General features: G+C 33.1%; 1 protein-coding gene across 1 annotated transcript in view; it reads right to left on the reverse strand.

Annotated features, from left to right (window-relative positions):
• Nucleotides 1-25447, reverse strand: part of LOC145732592 (T-box transcription factor TBX20-like) — a 47372-nt gene that overhangs the window by 21044 nt on the left and 881 nt on the right. The window contains exon 2 of the mRNA XM_081984945.1: nt 22455-22794. Within this exon, the coding sequence (XP_081841071.1) occupies nt 22455-22794 (340 nt within the window). The remainder of the gene's footprint in view (nt 1-22454; nt 22795-25447) is intronic.

Below are 25447 nucleotides of genomic sequence, written 5' to 3' on the forward strand. Positions count from 1 at the left end.
TTTTTAAAGTACTTATAGATCGTTCCGATGATCTTCTAGTGTTTCTGGGAGATCTATGGAAAGTAAGAAACTCATTTAAGAATAGTGGAAAAACGCTTCTTTAAAACCAAGCTTTCTACAGCTTTCAATGAATTATGCAAATTTGACCCAAAATGAACGAAAATAGAATCACTCTATTTAAGGTACTTATAGATCGTTCCGATGATGTTCTAGAGTTTCTGGGGGATCTATGGAAAGTAAGAAACTCATCTGAGAATAATGGGAAAACGCTTCTTTAAAACCAAACTTTCTACAGCTTTCAATATATCATGCAAATTTGACCCAAACTGAACGAAAATAGAATCCATTTTTTTAAGGTAATAGTAGATCGTTTCGATGATGTTTTAGTGTTTCTGAGGGATCTGTGGAAAGTAAGAAACTCATCTGAGAATAGTGGAAAAACGCTTCTTAAAAACCAAACTTTCTGCACCTTTCAATGAATTATTCAAATTTGACCCAAAATGAACGAAAATAGAATAATTTTTTTTAAGGTACTTATAGATGGTTCCGATGATGTTCTAGAGTTTCTGAGAGATCTATGGAAAGTAAGAAACTCATCTGAGAATAGTGGAAAAAACGCTTTTTTAAAACCAAACTTTCTACAGCTTTCAATATATCATGCAAATTTTACCCAAACTGAACGAAAATAGAATCAATTTTTTTAAGGTACTTATAGATCGTTTCGATGATGTTCTAGTGTTTCTGAGGAATCTATGGAAAGTAAAAAACTCATCTGGGAACAGCGGAAAAACGCTTCTTTAAAACCAAACTTTCTACAGCTTTCAATATATCATGCAAATTTGACCCAAACTGAACAAACATAGAATCAATTTTTTTAAGGTACTTATAGATCGTTTCGATGATGTTCTAATGTTTCTGAGGGATCTGTGGAAAGTAAGAAACTCATCTGAGAATAGTGGAAAAACGCTTCTTAAAAACCAAACTTTCTACAGCTCTCAATGAATTATGCAAATTTGACCCAAAATGAACGAAAATAGAATAATTTTTTTAAGGTACTTATAGATCGTTCCGATGATGTTCTAGAGTTTCTGGGGGATCTATGGAAAGTAAGAAACTCATCTGAGAATAGTGGAAAAACGCTTCTTAAGAACAAAACTTTCTACAGCTTTCAATATATCATGCAAATTTGACCCAAACTTAACGGAAACAGATTCAGTTTTTTTAAGGTACTTATAGATCGTTCCGATGATGTTCTAGAGTTTCTGGGGAATCTATGGAGAATCGGAAACTCATCTGAGAACAGTGGAAAAACGCTTCTTTAAAACCAAGCTTTCTACAGCTTTCAATATATCATGCAAATTTGACCCAAACTGAACAAAAATAGAATCAATTTTTTTAAGGTACTTATAGATCGTTTCGATGATGTTCTAATATTTCTGGGGGATCTATGGAAAGTAAGAAACTCATTTGAGATTAGTGGAGAAACGTCCTTTTAAAACAAATTATTGATTAAATCAAAATTTAAGAAAAAAATTATTAAAGAAGGCTTGCAGAAGAAAAAACAAAACATTTCTCGATAACCTTACCAAAAACAGTAAAACCTAAAAATTAAAGTAAACTAAAAACAGAACGTTTTTAGTACACTGGAAGAAAAAATACCTGGAAAATCTCAAGTTGCAAAAGATGTTATGAGAGTCTCTAAAGCACAGTCTCGAAAACTGGATAAATACATCAAAGAAAGTGAAGATGTAGGAAACACTGATAAATAACTTTAAAAGAAAGCAGCACAACAAAGACGAGCTGAAGATATCTGCTTGTCTAGCTGTAAAGAAGACCGATAAAACCTTAGAAGAAATCAAGAATGACGCTACAGATGCTAAGAGACAAAACACAAGGCAAAGCAAAATCTTCTGAAAACTCAATATGGTTCATGGTTTCCTTTATGATTTGGGAGAGGAGAGGTCAAAAATACTAACAAAATGGTGCCAAGAAATAGTGTGACGTCCTTGGTGAATTGTTGTCCCAATTATATTAACATTACAATATCAATCAATTTGATTTCGATAAACGATCGAACAAGAAGTTCTATTAAAATTTACAGACAAGACACAAACCAATCAGACGTTTCCTAATTGAAGTTATAAATAATAGCGAGGCCAGTTATTTATTTAAATGAGGCGCTCATGTTATTTAATTATTTTGTGGCCGCAACCAAATTAACTTGTTCTCGGTCTAATCATCGACCGTATTGATAGAGGGATCTAATTATAAACGCTGTATTTAATTGCATGCAATAATTTTTGTTCGTCTAATAGCAACTTATTCACACCTTTCTTACAACAATATTTAATTGGTTTAATTAGTTAGTGCTCGAGTGGATATCGTTGCTTTTCATCCATTAATTGAGTAACTAAAAATTAGTATTTTTTTAACGTTAATTAGTGTAGTAATAATAATAAAAAAACTGATAATTTTACACGTGTCCACAAGGTACATATCGCTCAAACGGTAGGGTAATAACTCGGTTTTATTGTCCATATGCGTATTAACAGCCGGACGCATAAAATTGGGAATGTTCTTGTAGAATGACTTCCACTTTGCATAACGGTGGCTAAATTGGCAAACTTAATGAACTCCTAATTAGTTAATTACTCATTTAATGTTTTCATTATTGCATAGTATAGTGCGGTGCATTACGATGTATTTTCTCATCAGTATTAGCTTGTCTATGGAGGTATAAAAGTCCGAGAGATGTGAAGTAGATAAGACAGTTATTTAAGTTTTTAATAATGGCAAGGTTGTGTTCATTTAATTTTAGGAGAAAACTGAATGGACCTTTTTTGAGTTAATGGTTTTGTTTCTAATACAAATACCTCTGTAGGACTGAAAGCATGTAGGAAAAGGTTTAAAAAACTGGTTGTCCTTCTAGATTTTAGTTAAGACTGAATTTCTAATTTACTGCTGTAATTTAAGTTAAAAATACCAATAATTCAATAGTAGTTTTCTTGGTTTTAAGGGTGCCTATTATACACACTAACACTAAACAAAACTATAGAGCAGATGCGTGTCAGCTGGTCGCTTATGACAGTATTAATGATCGCATTGTAATTAGCCATCAGGCTTTAACACTAACCACACCACTTCAGAAGCTAAAAAGCTCATATAATGGTCGAGTCTATTTTGAATGTGCCACTTCACGAACCTCTGAAAACACACTTAAAGCATCAATGAAACGATATGAGTGTTAATGGACCACACAAATGACCCGACCTATCGAAAAACACATCCTTTGTATAAGCTATTTTTGATGTTTGATTGATGACTGACTTTTTATATTGATTAGTTTGGAACGCTTTCAGTGTAATGGCTGGTTGGCATCAATAGTTAAAAGATGAATTTATACAGGCTGTCACAAAATTCTCACCCAAAAAAAAAAACAAATGACTTAATAATGCGCCATAGACAAACACTCTAAAACTACCTGAAATAAAAATGGCATCAGCATTCGAAAAAACCTATTAAAATGTAATTTGCCGTCCTATCTGATACGAAAATCTTCTTGGTGGATTTACGAAGCACCGTGTTTATATAAGGAAATGTATCAGGCCTCGTTTACAGGTGTTTCCAACAGACAAGAAGTTTAATGTTCTGATAAAGCTATCTGTGGTGTGTTTCAGTTAACGAGGACCACATTTTGTTTGTATTATACCCTAGTATAATTTGAGGAATACGATTTGATTTATTATACTTTCATAACTTAATTAAGAAAGCTTTCACATCAATCTAGACTTAGAATGGATTGATTGGAAAGACACAAGCAGAATTTGCAGCAAATCTACTATGTGGTAGAATAACTGACGATTGATAAATTTTCTTCACGAAGTTTACTGTAAATTAACGAGAAATGGTTTCCACGTGGAAAAGCTTGAAAATTGCATTCAAAACAACCTCGCCAAAGCCAAAACTCTTGATTCAGCCATTCTAGCAAAAAGCACAAGCAGCTCATTCGGGTGGTTAGAAATGACGTTTAATGACAGGCTTATAGTCATCTGACAGCTGTCAAAACTCATTAAACAGTGCCGTAAAACTAAAAAAATTTAAAATAGTCGTGTTTCTTTGATGAATCAAGCCGCAAATTGTTATTGATAAGTGTGGAGTTTAGAGCCTAAAATTTGACATTTGTGAGACTAAGTAACACTTTGATATGTTTCTTATGTCACTTGACTGCTGTCAATTGTCAAAACTAATTCAGCAACAGCATACAACTGGAATTCTTTGATAAATTGCATTGCAGGTTGTATTTATAGCACCATAGAGTTAAACTTAACAGTTATGACATTAACAGACACTTTGATATATTTTTTACGTCACCTGACAGTTAAAACAGTCCTACCACTTGGCTAAATCACACTGCACATTGTATTTATAGTTCAACGGTGTGAAATTTGACAGTTGTGACAATCGACATAAGTATCGAGATAGAACTGACAAATTTGGCTTCTTGAAGCTGTAAACACAACTTACAATGCAACTTATCAAAGAAACACACCTATTTGACATTTTCAGGTTACTGGTGAGTGAGTTTTGACAGTTATGACAGATATCACGTGACGCAAGCAAAGTATTAAAGTGTTTCCTTAACGTCTCAACTGTCAAATTTGACTTTATGGAGCTCTACACATAACTTACAGCGCAACTTCACCAAGAAACACATTTATTTGGCATTTTATACTTTAAAGTCACTGGTCAGTGAATTTTCACAGTTATGACAGCTGTCACGTAGCACATGGAAAGTATTAAAGTGTTCTTTAACGTCTCAACTGTCAAAATTGGCTCCATGGAGCTATAAAGACTACTTATCGTACAGTGTGGTTCCTCCAAGACATTTTATAATTACTAAATAATCAAAATTCCATTAATTGAATTTTTGCTTTTGATTAGCTTTTTCTTTATTATTCTCTTAAAATTTCTTTGGCATTTTCTTTTGGTTGCTAGAGGGCGTCACAGTGTTTTTTTCTACCCTAGACAGTGGATGTCAACCCTGAGTGTAAAGGGCCTAAATTAGAGAAGAATATCATCGAGTATATGACAACAATTTTAATTATTTTTTTTTAATTTAAATGATAATATATAAGTAAAATTTGGTTCCCGTTTGGCACATAGAAGAATTAAAATACTTAATTAAACCATGCCTAGTTTCTTAATTTGTTTGGTAACAAATAAGAAGTCATTTTGGTCTGTTTTTGCTTAAAACTGTTTTCAGTTCTTATGGCAAAACCCATTTTAGACAGGTTGTGGTAGTAGTTTATATTAAGAAAATTTAAATAATAATGAGATTTGTTGTTTTTGTTGTCATTTTGTAAGCTTTTTGTGACCTGGATGAAATGAAATGTTTAAACTTCCTGTAGATGTGCTAAAAACAAAAAGTAAACTTTTTTTGGCTTTTAATTGTTAAAAACAGACAAAACAGCAAGTTTGATCAAACAAGGGATGAAAATAAAACCAGTACTTTCGAAAAAAAAACTTTTATAAACAAGGTTTCTTCATAATGCTTAATTTAATTATCCTTTTTTGTAATATCTCAATTTTGTGCTTCTTCTTCTTTTTTTTTGTATCTTCCTTACATGTTTTTCTCTCCTTATGGCTTGTTGGTTTCAGGTTTTTTTCTAGGTTAGAAAAAGCCAGAGGTTTTTTTTCTACTAGTAAAAAGTGGTTCCTATAGATTTTTAGTAATATTTTTATGGGAAGTTTGAAAACAACTGTTTATATCATCATTTTTGGATTTTAATAGAGGTGTGTATGTGGGTTTGTACATCATACATATTAACTTCAATTATATTTTAACTTAGTGCAATTGGAACCAAACACTTTATTTATGTGACTTACCATAATTTCTGCAAAACTGTGCTTTATTTTCAAGTTTGAATTTCTTGTTACTTTTGAGCCATTCTACATCTGTTGGAACCACATTGGACGCTGAATTTGGCTCGTCCGTGGTCAATTCCATTAACTGAATTTTTGCTTTTGATTAGCTTTTTCTTTATTATTCTCTTAAAATTTCTTTGGCATTTTCTTTAAGAGAATTTTCCATCTCTAGTAACAACAAAGTCAAGAACTCTGGGACTTGGTTTGATCATTATCATTAGGGAAGTAACAATCGTCTGATGTAAAATTAACCAACCCATGTTCTCGACCCGAAATGATAAGGCCGCGTAATTTTTCATCATACCAAACAGGCTGCAGCACCATTTATTAAAAATGCGGTGCATCAGGGCCCATTTGACCATTTAAACGGGTCATTTATAAGAGATGAACAGATAAAGCCCTCGGAACACGGTACGTTATTTGTCAAAAGCATTTCCTCGTATGATATATGCCTGATATCTGAAAATTACTAGATATAATCTGACGATACCGATTTATCTTCGTTGCCATCTGAACGACGGAAACCTCGCCGAGTTACGGTTATGTGAAGCCGGAAGACTAGAACTTGGGTCTTCACTGAATTATCGTTATAATAGACATGGACGGTTTACTGTTTTAATGACTTTATACAGTCAGTTTTGAAATCAACAGCATTAAAAGCATATTTCCTCTAACAGCAAAGTACACTAAGAGGCAAAGAGCGTCATCCCCATTTTCTCCCCAGGGTCGGTGACTCGCGCCATTTGCGATCGATGGGGCGGCAGATGCTACCACGCCCCTTTGCCGCCCCCGCGCCGCCGCCACCACCGCGCTGTCACCAATTCGCCCCGCTAATTAATGAGGCGGCGGTCGCAACTGAAACGATAATTCCATGATAATGGCAACGCGCGAACTGCTGTCATTATTTTCAGCCCGTGTGTGATACGATGTGCAAATAATGTCGCTCGATTTGTTGCTGATAAAAGTGTTGGATGGATAATTTGGTCTGATGTTCTCTAAGTTTACCAGAAAATTGACAGTTAAAGAGAGAAAGTCCCAGTTGCAGAAATTCAGGATTAAAGTTCCCAAACTGTATAAGTAAAGAAGTAATGTTGGGTATCGGTGGAAAGCTCCTTTTATTGTCTATCCATCAACATATAAAAGTCAATTAAATAAGGGAAATGTGCAGGTTCAAAAAAAAATACAAACTTGGACAGAAAACTTTGATCAAGTTTGAAGCCCTCTAGCAGAACAAGAAATGCAAGAAAAACGTGATAAAAGGTGGTATTTTTTAGCTAGAATATTCAACATCTTCTGAATCAATAATTAAACCTACAAACTTTAGACACGAACTTATGGGCTGTTAGCCAGGAAGTTTACTCTTTTGTGTATTATGATGGTAGAAATCCATAATTGCAGAGGTAGCTTGTTAGTTATCTGATCACTTGGGGGCTTTTCCACTCTATATACTACCATCCTTTACTTCTCCAAACCATAAGTTTCTCTTTATTTATCAAAAACCAATTTATTTACCCTGCTGACTTGTTCTCCGTCTTTTTCATCAATACCTCTCATTTACAATAACTCACTTCCATTCAAAATTCCATTATCAAATTCCATCTTCATTTATTCTTCTGTTGTCTCCCTTATTCCAGATACACACACCGTAGCCCTTCCAAGTTCGAATCTTTTCAGGTAAGAAGGAAGTTGGAGAATAGATTGACAGCCCTTAAAAGACACTGCCAGCCTTGGAAAACTTCTCTTTCCTAGTTTTTCACGCATCACCCAGATATTTAGGTTTTAGCTTCCTTTTTCTCCCATAACATGAAGCAACACCAAGTTAGTTCTATCCCATCCTGCAGTCATACATTCGAAAAGTTTTTTTCTTACAAGAATTTTACTCTGGTGAACAGACAATTAAGAAATCAACAGATAAATAATGATCACATATTGGACTAACTTATTCTATAGTTGAACACATGAGTTTTTCTGTTGTTTCTCTGTTTATAGTTTAGTTCTTATTTAGCTTAAATCTTGCCCATGTTCCGTAAAAGGATAAAAGATTTATCCTTTTTTTCTGCTCCATTTCTTATCTTTTCTCTCTATTTTTTCCTAAATGAACCACGGTTAATCGAAACTACCAGTCTACGTCATCCAGATGTCTTTTTAGCATTGTATCATTATTTATCTTTTTATTATTATTATTATCTTTTCAGTCGTATTTTATTTTTCTTTCCGCCTTGTGAAAAGAAACAATGTCTTGCTCGTCTCAATGATTTTAAAATCCTCATATTTTGACTTCCTTCAATTTTCTTCTTAAGCCAGGTTTATTAAAAAATAGTTTTAAATTTAGTATTTACTATTATTATTACCAATCTTTCTTTAGTTTATGCTTAGTTTTTTCTAGCCCAATCACTTACAGCTAAATTTAGTGTTAAAGTTTAATTTCCTTTTATGAACAGCATGATTTAAAACCACTAGCACAATTCTTAATGCTAATACTAAAGTAAAAAGTTCAGGCTTATACTAACCTAGTGTAAAATAGACTTGAAAACGCATACAAATCGTACATTAACACACATGATAATCAACAATTGCATGGCGTTTTCAGAGCATGCTAAAGCAGTGTAAAGCGTACCGCAACATTTAACGCTCATGTATCAAGAATTCATTAATCTTCGCAATGTGACAAGTTTACCCGCCGATAATAATCCAGAAATTCGAGATAATTGCATCGTTTTAAGTCGGTATAATTATTTTTATTCGCTTAATTAATAGTTTCGCTACAAGGCCCCAGGATATTGTTTAGTTGTGCCGAAGCACATTAATCACACCGGACCGACAACTTAAATACCCCGGGCAAAAGACCGATTATATCCGATCGTTCGCACTTTTGAATGCCAATTTTCAGTTGTCAGTACTTTTGATCAGTCTCAATCAAAATCTAAATATTAAATAACCCAAGACTGAGGTAACGGTTAATATCATTTATGTCTCGTACTAAGATTTTATTTCATACAAATGTTTCTTGTGCTGGACAAGCTTTATTCAGGTAGAAAAAGGTATGGTGCATAATAAGCAGCATTTCTCATCTCTCGAGACGCGTTAAAATATTTAATGGGGTTCTATATTATGCAGTTATTAAGCTCTGCATCGAAATTCCTTCTCGAAACGGCCGTTTATGCAGTCACTTCTAGCTTATTTTCGATATTTAACTACCAGCGTATATGTTATTTTGATTGCTTGAAAGTCTACGATTAAAGCCTTTTAAAATCATTTTCACATGGATAGTGGTTCTCATTTTATTTTTTTGCAATAACTTGCATCAACTGGTACAGGAAATTGGTTAACATTACAGCCATTTTTTCAGTCATACTATGCTGATGATCTCTATATGATCTTTGCCGGTTTTAAGACGGAAGAATACAATTTGGCACAGATTGGCCACGAACGAGCCAAATTCAACGTCCAATGTGGTCCTAACAGACGTAGAATGGCTCAAAATTAACAAGAAATTCAACAATTTAACAGTTTTTCAGGAATTAAGTCACATAAACAAAGTGTTTTGTTCACAGTGGGTGAGTCTTTGGTTCCAATCGCACTAAGGTCATGTTTTACTGCTTACTTTCAAAGTTACAATAAAATTGAAGTTAATATGTATGATGTACAAACCCACATATAGTGTTTAAAAAAATCAGGCAATTGTATTATTGTACTATTGGTCACTAGTTGATTATCTATTGGTTTCCAACCAATGAAAACTTGTGATTTTCAGCTAGAAACCAGTTATAGATCGCTTCTGTTAGGCCTAATTCTGACCACCTCTATCAAAATCCAAAAATGATGATATAAACAGTTTTTTTTCAAACTTCCCATCAAAAACATGTAAGGAAGATATAGAAAAAAGTAGAAAAAGCACAAAATTCAGATATTACAAAAAAGGACAATTAAATTAAGCTTTATGAAGAAACCTTGTTTATAAAAGTTTTTTTATTGAAAGTAATGGTTCTATTTCCATCCAACTTGTTTGATCAAACTTGCTGTTTTGTCTGTTTCTATAACAATTAAAGCCAAAAAAGTTTACTTTTTGTTTTTAGCACATCTACAGGAAGTTTAAACATTTCATTTCATCCAGGTCACAAAAAGCTTACAAAATGACAGCTAAAACAACAAATCTCATTATTATTTAAATTTTCTTAATATAAACTACTACCACTACCTCTCTAAAATGGGTTTTGCCATAAGAACTGAAAACAGGTTTAAGCAAAAACAGACCAAAATGACTTCTTATTTGTTACCAAACAAATTAAGAAACTAGGCATGGTTTAATTATGTATTTTAATTCTTCTAGGTGCCAAACGGGAACAAAATTTTACTTATTCATTATCATTTAAATTAAAATTGTTGTCATATACTCGATGATATTCTTCTCTAATTTAGGCCCTTTACACTCAGGGTTGACATCCACTGTCTAGGGTAGAAAAAAACACTGTGACGCCCTCTAGCAACGAAACGGTGCAACCTATTAAAAGTTCTCAGTCTGGTCTATCTTTTCCCTTTAGTACCATTTTGACGTCAGTTACCAAATAACCGAGTTATGCAAAGTCAAAGCAACAAATGTCAGAAAAATCGGTGTTTTTTCTCTCTCTAGTGAATTTGACGTCTTCTAGCGGCTAAACGGTGCAACTTATCATCTTAATTAAGAATATTTTTGGAAAGCTGTTAATCTGGACTATCTTTTCCCTTTAGTATCATTTTGACGTCAACTGTCAAATAACCGAGTTATTCAAGCTCAGAACGACCAGTGTCCAAAAATAACTGGTTTTTAATATAGTTATTTTGACGCCCTCTAGCGGCCTAACGGTGCAACGTATCAACTAAATTAAGTGAAACATTGTTTTTTTCTAGTTTTGTCCTCCCCGGACCAAATAAATGTGCTGGACAAAATGAACAGAACCTAGAAAAATTTGAAAAAACAACTCAAAAGCACAAATTGAAATAAGACATTTTCATGTAACAACACACTTTCTTCCAAAGTTTGACAAATTAAAAAACATAATTTCTAAACCTAAAATTATTATTTATAACCTAGAACATAAAATACCAGACCAAAAGTAGTCAACTATGCAAAAAATGTAAAAAAGTAATTTCATTTTCATTCATTAAAAATCACATTAAGTTAATTTTTACAGCTTAAAGATTCCTGTGTGATGACTCTTTTTTAGTCCCTTATTTATATTGCTGATATTGGAAGAAATTAGTTGAAGAAATTCTTCCCCACTACGTTTTGCTGGTTTGGTAATAATTAAAAAACGTACTATTTCCAAGTGGATTTAGTGCCATCAGATATTTTTCTACAGAAACTAAACTTAGAAGAGCTTTGTCAATATTAGTTTCTCTCGAACCTTTTTTTCATGGCAATTCACTAAAAAAACCCATTTTTCTAAACCAAATTCTTAAGTAAAACCGTCCTTGTCAAAACAACCCAATTCAAAGGTTGTTAGCCATATCAAGTCGCTTACATGGCTAATTTTGAATGGCAATAAAACCGATAGGCATCTCTTTCAACCAAAAACCACCTTGAACAATTGATGAATAGTTGGAAAAAGCAAAAATAAATAGAACCCCCCGATGACAAAAGTGCGCTACAGGGGGCGCACTATAAATCACCGAGCCTTCATCGTGGTCCTGGTGGGTGGCGCAAAAATTTTAACAAGTGTGTCACTTTACGACTGCAAACGGACGTGAATTCGCTTTTATTGCACTTTAACATAAATATTGTCAATGTCGTGGTTGGAAGTCCGAACAACGGTCGTAAAAATGGAGAAATTCGAGAGTCAGTCCGGAAACTTGGACCTACCAGAATGAAAGACGGTTTTAATGGGATTTCGACGATTGATTGTTCTTTTTTTTTTAACTACCTAAAACTGAAGAGGAAGAATCTGTCAGGATGGTGATTAGTCAACTGGTGCCAGCAAAAAATATTTGCCAAATCCCAACAACTTTCAGCGTTGGGATTGAAGAAAAATAAGAAAACACGCCACCGCACGATTTTTCATTTATTCATCGGTTTTTTTTAATGAAAAATTGAATTAAACCTCTCCACCTACACCTGATATATCGTTGAAACAATTACTGTCATTACCGTTTAAGTGCAAACATAACTTTAGGTTCGACAAATGTCGCCTTTAGCTCACTTAATGATCGGTTTGCATGTCTGTCTCTCTCTCATAAGAAAATTACTATGTTGACATAGAGAAAAAAAGCAGTGGCGCATCCTGTCGGGTACCAAAATTTTTTCCGAAGCTCATTTATTATAACACACAAATAGGTGTTTTTGTTAACACCTTTGGTTGGCTGCTCGGAAACGCATTATGCCAGTTTGGACTGAAAAAACGAAGGGTGATTACGGTTTGGCTTTTGTAGTTCACACACACTGGGTTGAAAGTTTTATTGTGGCTTTTTGATTATAGTAATTTTTACGTAAACTGGGTAGATTTTACTCCAGTTTTTTTCCACTTATACCCTCTGTTATGCAATTATACTTGGTAGTGTGAGGGATAATGTCAATCCCTCATCATCATTATTAACAAGGATTTTTGGTACTTTTGACTTTCAATGATGTGAATAAAGCCCACATGGAAGGCATTTACATTACAGTTACATGAAGTAGGATAGAACAATAGTAGATGTTATTATATCAAAATAAGATCAATATCAGTAGAAAATCAGTCTCTTCCTGGTAGATTTTAATTCCAACAGTTTTTACTTTAATGAATGAAGATCCTGTCACATATCATGCATCAACTGGAGAAGATTTCCATTCTTCACGTCGTCTAAAGCTTCAAATATCCTTTGCTTTATTTGCCAACCAGTAGAGGAAGAATAAGAGTAATATTAGAGGAAACTTTAGCAAAAGTATTTACCCCAAAAAATCTGAATAAACAGTATCATATTTTGGATAAATGTTAAAAGTCACCATCAATGTTCACATCTTTGTCTTCCAGTTTCCTTAAGAAAGAAACTCTGTATATCTTTGAAACTCTACTCTTTTTGTGGAGCACATAGCAGCCTGTGATGTGTTTACAGCTCCATGGAGCCAAATTTGACAATTGTGACGTAAGTATCAAAACGTTCCTAAAAGAAACACATCTATTTGGCATTTTATACTTTCAGGTCACTGGTGAATGAGTTTTGACAGTTATGACAGCTGTCACGTGACTCGAGCAACGTAGTAAAGTGTTCCTTAACGTACCAACTGTCAAATTTGGCTCCATGGAGCTGTAAACACAACTTACAATGCAATTTCTCAAAGAAACACGTCTATTTGGCAATTTATACTGTCAGGTCACTAGTGAGTAAGTTTTGACAGTTATGACAGTTGTCACGTGACTCGAGCAACGTATTAAAGTGTTTCTTAACGTCCCAACTGTCAAATTTGGCTTCATGGAGCGGTAAACACAACTTTTGCAATGCAATTCCTTATAGAAACACATTTGTTTGGCATTTCATACTGTCAGGTCACTGGTGAGTGAGTTTTGACAGTTATGACAGCTGTCACGTGCCTCGAGCAACGTATTTAAGTGTTCCTTAACGTCCCAACTGTCCAATTTGGCTTCATGAAGCTGGAAACACAACTTTTGCAATGCAATTCCTTAAAGAAACACATCTATTTGGCATTTTATACTTTCAGGTGACTGGTGAGTGAGTTTTGACAGTTATGACAGCTGTCACGTGACTCGAGCAACGCATTAAAGTGTTCCTTAACGTCCCAACTGTCAAATTTGGCTCCATGGAGCTGTAAAAACAACTTACAATGCAATTTCTCAAAGAAACAAATCTATTTGGCATTTTATACTTTCAGGTCACTGGTGAGTGAGTTTTGACAGTTATGACAGCTGTCACGTGACTCGAGCCACGTATTAAAGTGTTCGTTAACGTACCAACTGTCAAATTTGGCTCCATGGAGCTGTAAACACAACTTTTACAATGCAATTCCTTAAAGAAACACGTCTATTTGGCATTTTATACTTTCAGGTGACTGGTGAGTGAGTTTTGACAGTTATGACAGCTGTCACGTGACTCGAGCAACGTATTAAAGTGTTCCTTAACGTACCAACTGTCAAATTTGGCTCCATGGAGCTGTAAACACAACTTACAATGCAATTTCGCGAAGAAACACACCTATTTGGCATTTTATACTTTCAGGTCACTAGGGAGTGAGTTTTGACAGTTATGACAGCTGTCACGTAATGCAGACAAAGTATTAAAGTGTTCCTTAACGTCCCAACTGTCAAATTTGGCTTCATGGAGCAGTAAACACAACTTACAATACAATTTCTCAAAGAAACATCTATTTGGCATTTTATACTTTCAGGTGACTGGCGAGTAAGTTTTGACGGTTTTAACAGCTGTCACGTGACGCAATCAAAATATTAAAGTGTTCCTTAACGTTCCACCTGTCAAATTTGGCTCCATGGAGCTGTAAACACAACTTACAGTACAATTTCTCAAAGAAACAAATCTATTTGGCATTTTATACTTTCAGGTCACTGGTGAGTGAGTTTTGACAGTTATGACAGCTGTCACGTGACTCGAGCAACGTATTAAAGTGTTCCTTAACGTACCAACTGTCAAATTTGGCTCCATGGAGCTGTAAACACAACTTACAATGCAATTTCGCGAAGAAACACACCTATTTGGCATTTTATACTTTCAGGTCACTAGGGAGTGAGTTTTGACAGTTATGACAGCTGTCACGTGACTCGAGCAACGTATTAAAGTGTTCCTTAACGTACCAACTGTCAAATTTGGCTCCATGGAGCTGTAAACACAACTTACAATGCAATTTCGCGAAGAAACACACCTATTTGGCATTTTATACTTTCAGGTCACTAGGGAGTGAGTTTTGACAGTTATGACAGCTGTCACGTAATGCAGACAAAGTATTAAAGTGTTCCTTAACGTCCCAACTGTCAAATTTGGCTTCATGGAGCAGTAAACACAACTTACAATACAATTTCTCAAAGAAACATCTATTTGGCATTTTATACTTTCAGGTGACTGGCGAGTAAGTTTTGACGGTTTTAACAGCTGTCACGTGACGCAATCAAAATATTAAAGTGTTCCTTAACGTTCCACCTGTCAAATTTGGCTCCATGGAGCTGTAAACACAACTTACAGTACAATTTCTCAAAGAAACACATTTGTTTGTCATTTTATACTGTCAGGTGACTGGTGAGTAAGTTTTGACGGTTTTAACAGCTGTCACGTGACGCAAGCAAAGTATTAAAGTGTTCCTTAACGTTCATACCAGACCATATACAGTGTGGTTCTTCCAAGAAGCACATTTTATAATTTCCATAAAGTCTATTGCTTGAATTGTTTTGTTGTGCCTTTTTTTCTTCATTCTCCTAAAATTCCTTAAATTTTCTTGACATTCCCACAAAAAAAAAATTTATGAGAATTTTCCATCTCTATCAATAACTTGATTTCCTAAATATTTACTGCTTAAAAAATTTTTTTCTTCAGAATACGACAGTGTTCATCATTTAATTGCTATTAGTTAGGTCAGTTTATTTAAGTAGCACGTTGGCTTAGTTAAGTAAGTTATTTGTTCAAAGTACAACTCAGAAAGTCATATTTGTGTAGTCTTGACCTTTTTTGCACCAATTTGCTAATTATAATGATAATTTACTCCCTGTTCATATACTTTTTTTACACTTAGTGTGGATTGGTGAACTGAAAGCACAAAAAATCACACTTTGTAACATTCTAAAGTTACCGTTAACAAAAGGGTCTCGGTTACACAATAATAGGTATCAAAACCGAGTACAATATTTCAAAAAGCAGTAGCGACAGAACGTGTGGGTTTGCTGATTATGGTTGAAATGTAAATAAATGGAACAGAACTGGGAGGACAGATGCGAGAAGAGCACAATAGTGGTAACGAAGTGGCACCGCACAATATCACACAATTCAACTGTCCTTATACAATTTCGATTTTTTTTTGTGTTATCCCGATTGTCCAGACTGACTTTTGCACTAAATTTCTGGGTTTGTAGAGACGTGTTTGTGGGTTGCGTCAACACATTAATCTTTCAGTTCCACTGTCCTTTTAAGGCATGAAAAACTAAAGAAGTTGTTTAAATAACAATTTCAAAAACAACATAATAACACGTTCGTTATCTATGAAACGAGTTACAAGTATATTTAAAGGAAACATATCTTAGAACTAATAATAGGTAAGGTGATGATTTATTGGTGTGGCAAATAAAAAGTTGGCAAAAATATCGTTTGTTTTAATATCGTTCTCATTAACATAATGAGTTGTAAGGTCGTTTTGCTAATATATTTATTTTGTAGTGTGCTCTTATCGGTTTTGATGAGTAATTTTTTGATAAATAGGTGTTCAACCTACTGTTTACCAGTAATTTGACATTGAATAACAAATTGTTTTTCGTAGAAATGGATTTTTTAACTATTACCAGCTAACAAATTTTCTTTTAATTATTATTGTTACTGAAAAAACTAAATGTGAAAATAAAAACCACTAAAATGAAGAAACACCACACAGTGGAGCTGTTAAACCAAGTGGTAAATAACATACAAAGTATATTCAAAAAATTAACATACAAATAAGATAAGAAGATAAAACTGTAGATCATTCAAAGTAACATGATCTTTACTAATGAAAGCTTTGTTGATTTTAAGGATCTTTGCAAAGTCTAAAAGAAAAATCTTTCTTCCTGAAAGCCATTGAAAAGCCGAATGAGATTTTTGTTTTAAATCAAGTCATTTTGAAAGTAGTAAAGCTCTCTAAATATAGAGAAATGTTATAGACACTGGCAAGTTTACCTATAGTGCATTTGATAAAGCAAGATAGAAATCCAGACAGAAACCTGCCATTGTTCACATGTTTTGTTACATTCCATCAGCTTTTCTTGGCAATTTCACTCCCTGCGTTCAAGAATTAAGACTCAGGTAGCAGTTCCTTTACGTGGGAAATACATTCAGTTGGAGAAGAAGTAAAAAATGTCGAAAGAAACTATGATGAATTTGGAATTGAAACTAAAATGTCTACATGTGCAGTATTTGAGTAAACCATCAAGCACAACGATTAGTTTGTGATTGGTCAAAAAAGCAGCTCTCAGCTTGCTGCTTTTTTTGACCAATCACAACACAACAGTGCTGTGATTTAACAAATAGTGTCACAGAGTCGTAATAGAGCAAAACTGGAGGTTAAAGTTAACATTATTAGTATCATCACAAATGCTTTTCTTGTATAATTTCGGAAAAGAAAACTTATATGACAAGAAATAAAGGAAAAAAGCAGAGATTGTTGTCTCTTAGCCTGTTTTGCTTTTCTACAAAAAGTTTTTATTCGTGTAGCTTCATTTGGCATATTTTCTCTGTTTTACTCATTGATTTGCCTGTCATTTTTAGTTGCTCTTCAAAACTGTAATCACGTGATACTCCTGCACCATTTCCAAATGTGGTTCAGAAAAGGCCAAGTGAGATTTAGAAGATCAAGCGTAATTCAGAATAAGGAACTGCAATTCAGAAACAATCAAGTGTAATTCAGAAAAAATCAATTTAAATTCAGAAACCATCAAATTAAACTCAGAACATTCAAAGGCAATTCCGTAAAATACATTATCTGTGGATAAAATTACCAAAACTGAAACTCTAAAGAACTTTAATAAAGTTAATATACAATGAAATAAAACAAAGCAAATACAATGAATGTTATGAAAAAAATAACACAATTTAGGTTAAAAATTAAACTGAATTACAGTTCATATACTTTCTGAATTGCAGTTAACAATTTTTGAATTACTCTTGACATTTTCTGAATTAACAATTCTAAATTACCCTCGTCTCTATCTGAATTTCGAATAACTATTCTGAATTACACTTGACTCCTGAGTTACAGTTAGAAATAGTGTAGAACCCTTAATACAGGGTATTTTCTTTATTCTACTCCTGTGTAAATGAAATTTTGTTAATATTATGAAAACATATTGAGAACCTTGATGTTAATTCTAGAAAACACTCTTGATTTTTCGTTGTATAGATAGATACAAAAAAAAAATTAAAAACACTCCTACATTGATCCCATTCAAAGCAATAAAAGTAAATCATGTCAAATAAGTGGCTGACTCCCTCAGTGAGAGGAAATAAGGGTGAAATCATAATTCACCCTCGCCTTCCTGTTCGGTGAAATAACATCTCGATTTCAGCCTTAACTAGTAATTATTGATTGTATACAAGCCGGGTAATGTATATTCGATATGCGCAATTTTAGGGTGATTTTCACACCCTCCCTCGATGGGCTTTTACATTTATTACCGCTTGTTCGGAACAGGAAATCGATTGTAATTGAGTTGTTTTTGTTTCAAGAATTTGTTACAACCTTAATGACGCAGTAACCAATCGGAAGCAATCAAGAGTAGTGATTTTGAAGAAACACGAGGTGCCACGAATAAATATTTAAATTCGATTTGGTCGAATTCAAATAAACAACATGGTCGTTGATATCTAATTAAATCCGTATATCACGGTTAGATCTGTGTCGGAATCGTTGTATAAACACCGTAGAAACGTAAACCTTTCAAACGGCGCAATCCAAAATCTCAAAATGCCCAAAAGCCCCTGAAAAATTAACGTTTTGGCTGTCCGATCTAACGGGGGCATAGTTTATTTTATATTTTTCCACAAAATCGACTCGGATTAAGAACGAAACTGCGTTTAACGGGGGCCGACTTTAAAAAGCACCTGCGTTTTGTGTACATTATAAATGCTAAAGGAGATTTTAATCTGATAACCTGACACACGTCATATATCATATTATATATCGCCTTTGTAGTTTTCTTTTTATTTCTATTCCGAAGGTTCGGTGTAAAACCGTTTTATACCGGCCAAACTGGTCAACTGGTGCAGTTTCAACTGGGTCAATGTTCTTAAATTAACACTTTTGTTAATAATAATAAGAGAAAGTAATTCGGAGTTTACATTTGACTAGAATTTCATAACACTCTCATTCTTGTTATAAAGCTAATTTGCATATGTACGAAAATACCAATGTAAATTTCCTGCAGCATCATCAAAGGATATCAACCATTAACGGTTACGTGTTTATACAGTTTAGGGGACGTAAATCAGAGAATCGTTATTATAAATTGAACACTAAATCCGTCCAACCAATAAAGCATATTTACGGTCACGTGACAACTTAATTATGCAGGTCCAAAGGGCTAATTCCGCTAAAATAATGAATCCTCCCTTGGGTAGCGGAAAGTAAAACGAATCGAACTTTCCATAAATAATTAGCTTGTCCGTTAATTTCCGTTATTCCAAGTGGATATGGGACATTAATCGTGTCGGGATACCATTATCGTCCCATATACGCAAATTATTATCTCTATGCGTAAATAAATTATTTCAGTCTTTAATTAGGTAAAAGCGGGCATGATTTACGTTTATACACCAGTCGGCGACCGCCATGTTCTTTTCTCTAGCCCATTTTGAATAATGTCTCAGTTATTTGTTACCTTATGTTGTCAGTAAGTAATTGGATGGATTTTTTTTTTGAATCTCTGAATTATTTTAATTAAAAGTGTCGTTTTCTGGTTCTGGCTTTAGATTAGATACCAAAAATGTATTCCAAGTATACCAATATCTAATTTTTTGAACACCAAAATGCCTTTTTGCATACAAAATAACTTGAAATGCCTTTAAAATACCTCACAATACTTCTATTATTATTGATCAAAATGCCTCATAGTGACAATGCGTTAAAACTGTCTAAAATGCCTCAAACTGCCTTGAAATACATCAAAATGACTTTAAATTATTTAAACTGCCTCAGGATACCTTAAAATGTTTACAGATTTGTGGCATTCTTAAATTTAGTTATAAGTCCCCTGGTATTGAGATAATGGCAAATTTTGATGAAATACACCCTTGAAATTAATTTTTTTTTATGGTCACGTGACAGTTTTTAGGTTGGATTAAGTAGCATGTCTGTCAATTTTTGAGCTTGCAACATTGTAAAGGCCAGTTGACATTGTCAAACACAGTCACGTGTACTTTAAAAGGCAGTTTAAACTTTAAAAAATGGTAAATTAAATTTAGACAGTTCTTAAAACTTCAATTGCAAAATACACGTTACGTGACGTTGAAAATGTAATTCTGCAGGTTTTTGCAACACTGTAGGCCAGTTGACATCTATCAAAATTAGTCACGTGATCTTTAAAATGTGGTTTAAAATTTAAAAAATTGGTAGATTAAGACTATTTTAGATAGTTGTAAAACCTGAAATTGCAAGAGCCACATCACGTGACTTTGATTGTGAGTGTGATCCGAATTACACATCACGTGACTGCCAAAATTAGTCACGTGACCTTTAAAATGTGATTTAAAATTTAAAAATTTGGTAAATTAAATTTAGGCTATTTTAGACAGTTGTAAACGCTAAAGTTGCAAGAGACACATCACGTGACTTTGATTATGCCATTTTAGAGCTTGCAACACTGGAAAAGCCCACTGACACCTGTCAAAAACAGACGTGACTTTAAAATGTAATTTAAATGTTGATCATTTGGTAAATTAAATTTAGAGAGTTGTAAAAGCTGAAATTGTAAAATACACGTTACGTGACGTTAATAATACAACTTTGAGCTTGCAACACTGTAAAAGTCAGTTGATATCTCCCAAAATTAGTCACGTGACCTTTAAAATGTGATTTAAAATTAAAAAATTTGGTAATTTAAATTTAAACTATTTTAGACAGTTTTAAAAGCTGAAATTGCAAGAGACACATCACGTGACTTTGATTATGCCATTTTAGAGCTTGCAACACTGGCAAAGCCCACTGATTATGCCATTTTAGAGCTTGCAACACTGTAAAAGCCTGTTGACACCTGTCAAAAACAGTCACGTGACTTTAAAAATGTGATTTAAAATTAAAAAATTTGGTAAATTAAATTTAGACTATTTTAGACAGTTGTAAACGCTAAAGTTGCAAGAGAAACATCACGTGACTTTGATTATGCCATTTTAGAGCTTGCAACACTGGAAAAGCCCTCTGACACCTGTCACAAACAGTCACGTGACTTTAAAATGTAATTTAAATGTTGATCATTTGGTAAATTACATTTAGACAGTTGTAAAAGCTGAAATTGTAAAATACACGTTATGTGACGTTAATAATACAACTTTGAGCTTGTAACACTGTAAAAACCAGTTGACAACTGTCAAAAACAGTCACGTGACCTTAAAAATGTAATTTAAACATTGAATTGTTGAAAAATTGGTAAGTTATTATAATAATTTGTAATAAATATTGTTTCAACTCAATATCATAAAGTAATAAAGATTTTACCATAATAATTACATATGTTCCTATGCTGTTCTGTTCAATTATTTTCAGTCAATTTTGTTACATTGATACACTACATTGTCTACTGCAATGTATTCCTTAAAATATAGCAAAATTTATTTTATTTAGGTTTGGTTTCGCTCAAAATTAAATACCTTAAAAATACCTCAAAATGCCTCGTAATGCCTTGTAATACCTCACAATGCTTCGTAATAATGGGAAAGTGCCTCATAATACCTCGAGTAAGTGCACCAAATTACCTCGACGATCAACACCTCGGTATTATCCGTTATTTCAAAGGAAACTGCTATTATTATTGATTTTAGATTCTAGGACAATATTGGGACGCATTGTGTATTGTGTATGTCAAGGTTTCCATAAAAAAAACTTGCTACTTTAAGTACTTTAACACTGTTTTCTTAACTTTTCTCAATTAACTAAAACGTTATATGCATAAATAATCTATGTTAACATACATTTTCCTGTATGTATTTACGTTAACGTCAAAAGACACAAAAACACTATAAAATCCTTTGTTAATCTACTCTGAAAGGGTCTAAACGAAATGTAACTAAAAAGGACTGAAACAAAAGTCGTTCTTTTAATTTAAACGGTTGAAAATGTTACATATAGAACAGCTGGTCACACAAGTAAGCCCAAATTGAATGAAAGTATCCTTCTGGAAGTTCACCTTGGCCATAAATAAAGACGGCAACGCAGCCATTCGGGGCGGCCCGGCCGGAAGAAGGGAAAGCGAAAGGGCAATTTGGCCGGGCTTTACAAGGGGGAAAATCAATGAAGAGAAGTGTATAAATCCGCCTATAGTTCGGGCTAAAGGAATAGATTTACTGGAAATTTGCTCCATTTGAAAATCGTAACCAGAACCGGACTAGATTTGTTTGGAACTCATACATTTGGAGTAAAATAAACTACAAAATTTCTAGTCCTGGCCTGTACTTAATTAGAAACGGAGAGTCTCCCAAATCACAGCAGTCGGGTGTTCCAACAACCCCATTACAAGCAAAAATTAGAGGGAATGAACGCACTGATGCTATTTCAATTAAGTTTAGGGGGGGAAAACCAGAAGCATTTATTTAATTGTTCCAACTGCTGTTCAAGCAGTTGCTCTATAAACCCTTGAGAATACTTTGATTGAGTCTGTACTTACCGGCCAGTTTTAGTGATGATCATTTCGGTACCCAAATCGTGAAACTTATCCCACAAGTCTTTGGTTTCTAAGTGACATTCGACGTTTAACAGTTCCTCACAATTGCATAGGATTTTTGCTTTTTTAGGTGATGGCGTTTTTTCCGGTACAATATCCGGACTTTCACGGTCTAAATCTGTCGGTTCCGATCCGCAATCCGATACCGAAGGTGAATGTCTACGTAGTTTTGGTTTTGGGGTCCGGGCTAATTCATTATCCGAACATTCCTCCACGTCCACTTCGATTTCATCGTCTTCAAGAGGATCATCGTCTTCCAATGAACTTAAATGTGACAAACCACCTGAAAATACAATTATACCGATGAAATCAATGAGTGATAGATAGTTTTAGTGACTGTGCAAGCAATTGATTAGTATGGCAGAAAAAAAAACTGAAAATTACACTTTTTCTGCACAAATGTAAATTTCGATGCATAATAGAAAAACTTAGCACTCATATCTGTGACTCCAATGTCTTTTTATTTTCAAGCTACTTTACAAAGAAAACACAAGAATAATTAGGACAATTACCTAAATTAAAAGCTTAGTACAAATAGTATAAGAACATGTTTTTATACTCTTTGTTACTCCACTTTTTTTTAATATTTGTTCGTAAATGTAAAAAATATGCCCAAAGTTAAGAAATCCAGGCTAAAATCGTTTTCTGCATCTTTTTCGTAAAATAAATTGTAAACTAGTGACATTTTACTAATTATTATCAAGTGAATATATTTTGAATATTTTGTTAATTTTAGTTATTTTATTCTGCTTATAATCGTCATCTTCAACATCATTTAATTCGAAGATAAGTAAAGCAAGGATTTCCAAAAAAATGCTAATTTGAAAATATGAAATCTAACCATCTGCAAATTATGGTATGCAATTGTGGCATATTTAATGACTGTAAAAGAATAAGAATTATTATTATTACTATTATTTTGGATTAATTAAAGCAATGCAATGTTTGCAATTATTGTAGAGAGTGTTTCAATAAAGTTATTTGGTAACTGCAGATTTTGTAAGCCATCGAGAATCTTGTTTTTTTGCTGTGACTGCAATAGGGAAGAGCCCTAAAACCTAACCTAACCAATTTCAACAGTTTTTTAGAGATTTATTAGGTTGTAAGTAGATAATTTTCCATATCTAAACAATTTTGCATTATTCATAAAATAAGTGACTATGGTCTTTTATTATTCAACCATTGGGACGAAGTGTTCATTTACTCTTCTTCTTCTCAAAGGGTAATGTGAAGTAACTTTAACACTACATTTACTAGTCAATTGATTCGTTTTTGATAATAAACGTTTAATTTGTATTTTATTGTAATAATTTGACGTTTCAGATGTCAAAGAGAGTAGTATTGGTCATTATAAGGAAACTCTAAGCCCCTAAGAAATGGCATAAATCATATTCAAGGCAATTTTGGATTTCTTTTAAGGTAATTCATCCTCAAACAGCTTTTATTTGGTCAATTATGTTTTATTCTTTTACAATTATTAATATCTCAATTAATTGCATAAATTTTTCCGCACTCTTTTTGTACGAGTACCTATTTAGTCAATAATTGCCTAAAATTGGCAATTTTTTTATATTTTCAAGTTTATTAAAAACTACTCTTTTTTACCATTTTCTTTGCGTATAAATTAATATTTATATCTAAACAAATCGAACAGGGTGGACCAAATTGAAACACGACATTATGAAACTTGTATTAGTTTTATTTAAAAAAAATCACGGTAAACAAATCAGCTTTTAACTTATTTTTAGTTTCTGTTCAATCTACCGAGAAACTACGTTTTTCTATTCTACAACAATTCAGAGTTCAGAGCAAATTTTGACATTTTTCAGCCACTCATTAGCATTTACCTTGCATCAAAAATACCCTGTTATGAAAGGACTTTTAAATATTTACAAAAAAAAACTATAATTTTAATACACAATTTAATAATTAAGAAAATCCAGTTTGAAAACTGCTAAAGTGGCTGCACCGAAACAAAGTTTATAGTTTGAACCGAAATTTAGAAATTCACGGTAAATTTAGTTTTTAAGTTACAAGCTTTATTTTTTTTACACAATATAGCTTAAAGTGTCTAGAATATTGTGTATTTTTTTTTATAAATCTCCCTCACTAATCTTGAAAGTTACAGAGCGTTAACCAAGTGACTGCACCAAAACACATTTTATATAGTTTGAACGGAAATTTTGAAAATTCACCGTACCTACATTCAGTTTGTAAGTTACAAGCTATATTTTTTTATACAATATATCTTAAAATGTCTAAAATTACGGAAATGTACAGGTCATTCACTTTTTGGGCTTCCCTGTATGTAATTAAAAAAACTGAAATAGTCGTTTGATGCAGTGTAAATAGTTTAATACAGAAATTCCTACGAAAATATCAAATGTATTTTTTATCATATACAAGGTTCGTCAAAAAACAAAATTTCTTGATAAACAATATTTAGGAAAAAAATATGTTTTTATAAAATAAATACTTACAAAATTTCACACACATTCCGAAAATATTTAAGTTTTTTTTACACTTTTAAGGAATAATACGATGGACAAAAATTCTAACTAAATTTAGTAAAATTACATCCTTTGAAGTAATATCAAGGTTTGGTTGAACAATTAGTTATGAATTACATCACAAATAATGTAATTTTTCGTGATTTTACACAAAAAAGCGTAAATTTATGCAAAATAATGTTTGTAAATCTTATTTTAACAGTGCAAATTTACATGTATTTCAGTTAAACTCATTATTATGATGAAGATGAGTTACACATTATGATTAATAAGTTTTGTATCACTGAGCAACCGATAGTTGGAAAGTAACTTCTAAAACCACCCTGTATTGTCACTAATTTTCAAAATATAAAACCTTAAAAAATCCTTATTTATTATTCGTACAAGGTTTACGAAATAAATCTTTGACGAATTTTAAACAAAAAA

The sequence above is a fragment of the Ips typographus genome, linkage group LG8 (assembly GCF_016097725.1).
Source record: "Ips typographus isolate SLU linkage group LG8, UJ_Ityp_2.0, whole genome shotgun sequence".
NCBI classification, from domain to species: domain Eukaryota; kingdom Metazoa; phylum Arthropoda; class Insecta; order Coleoptera; family Curculionidae; genus Ips; species Ips typographus.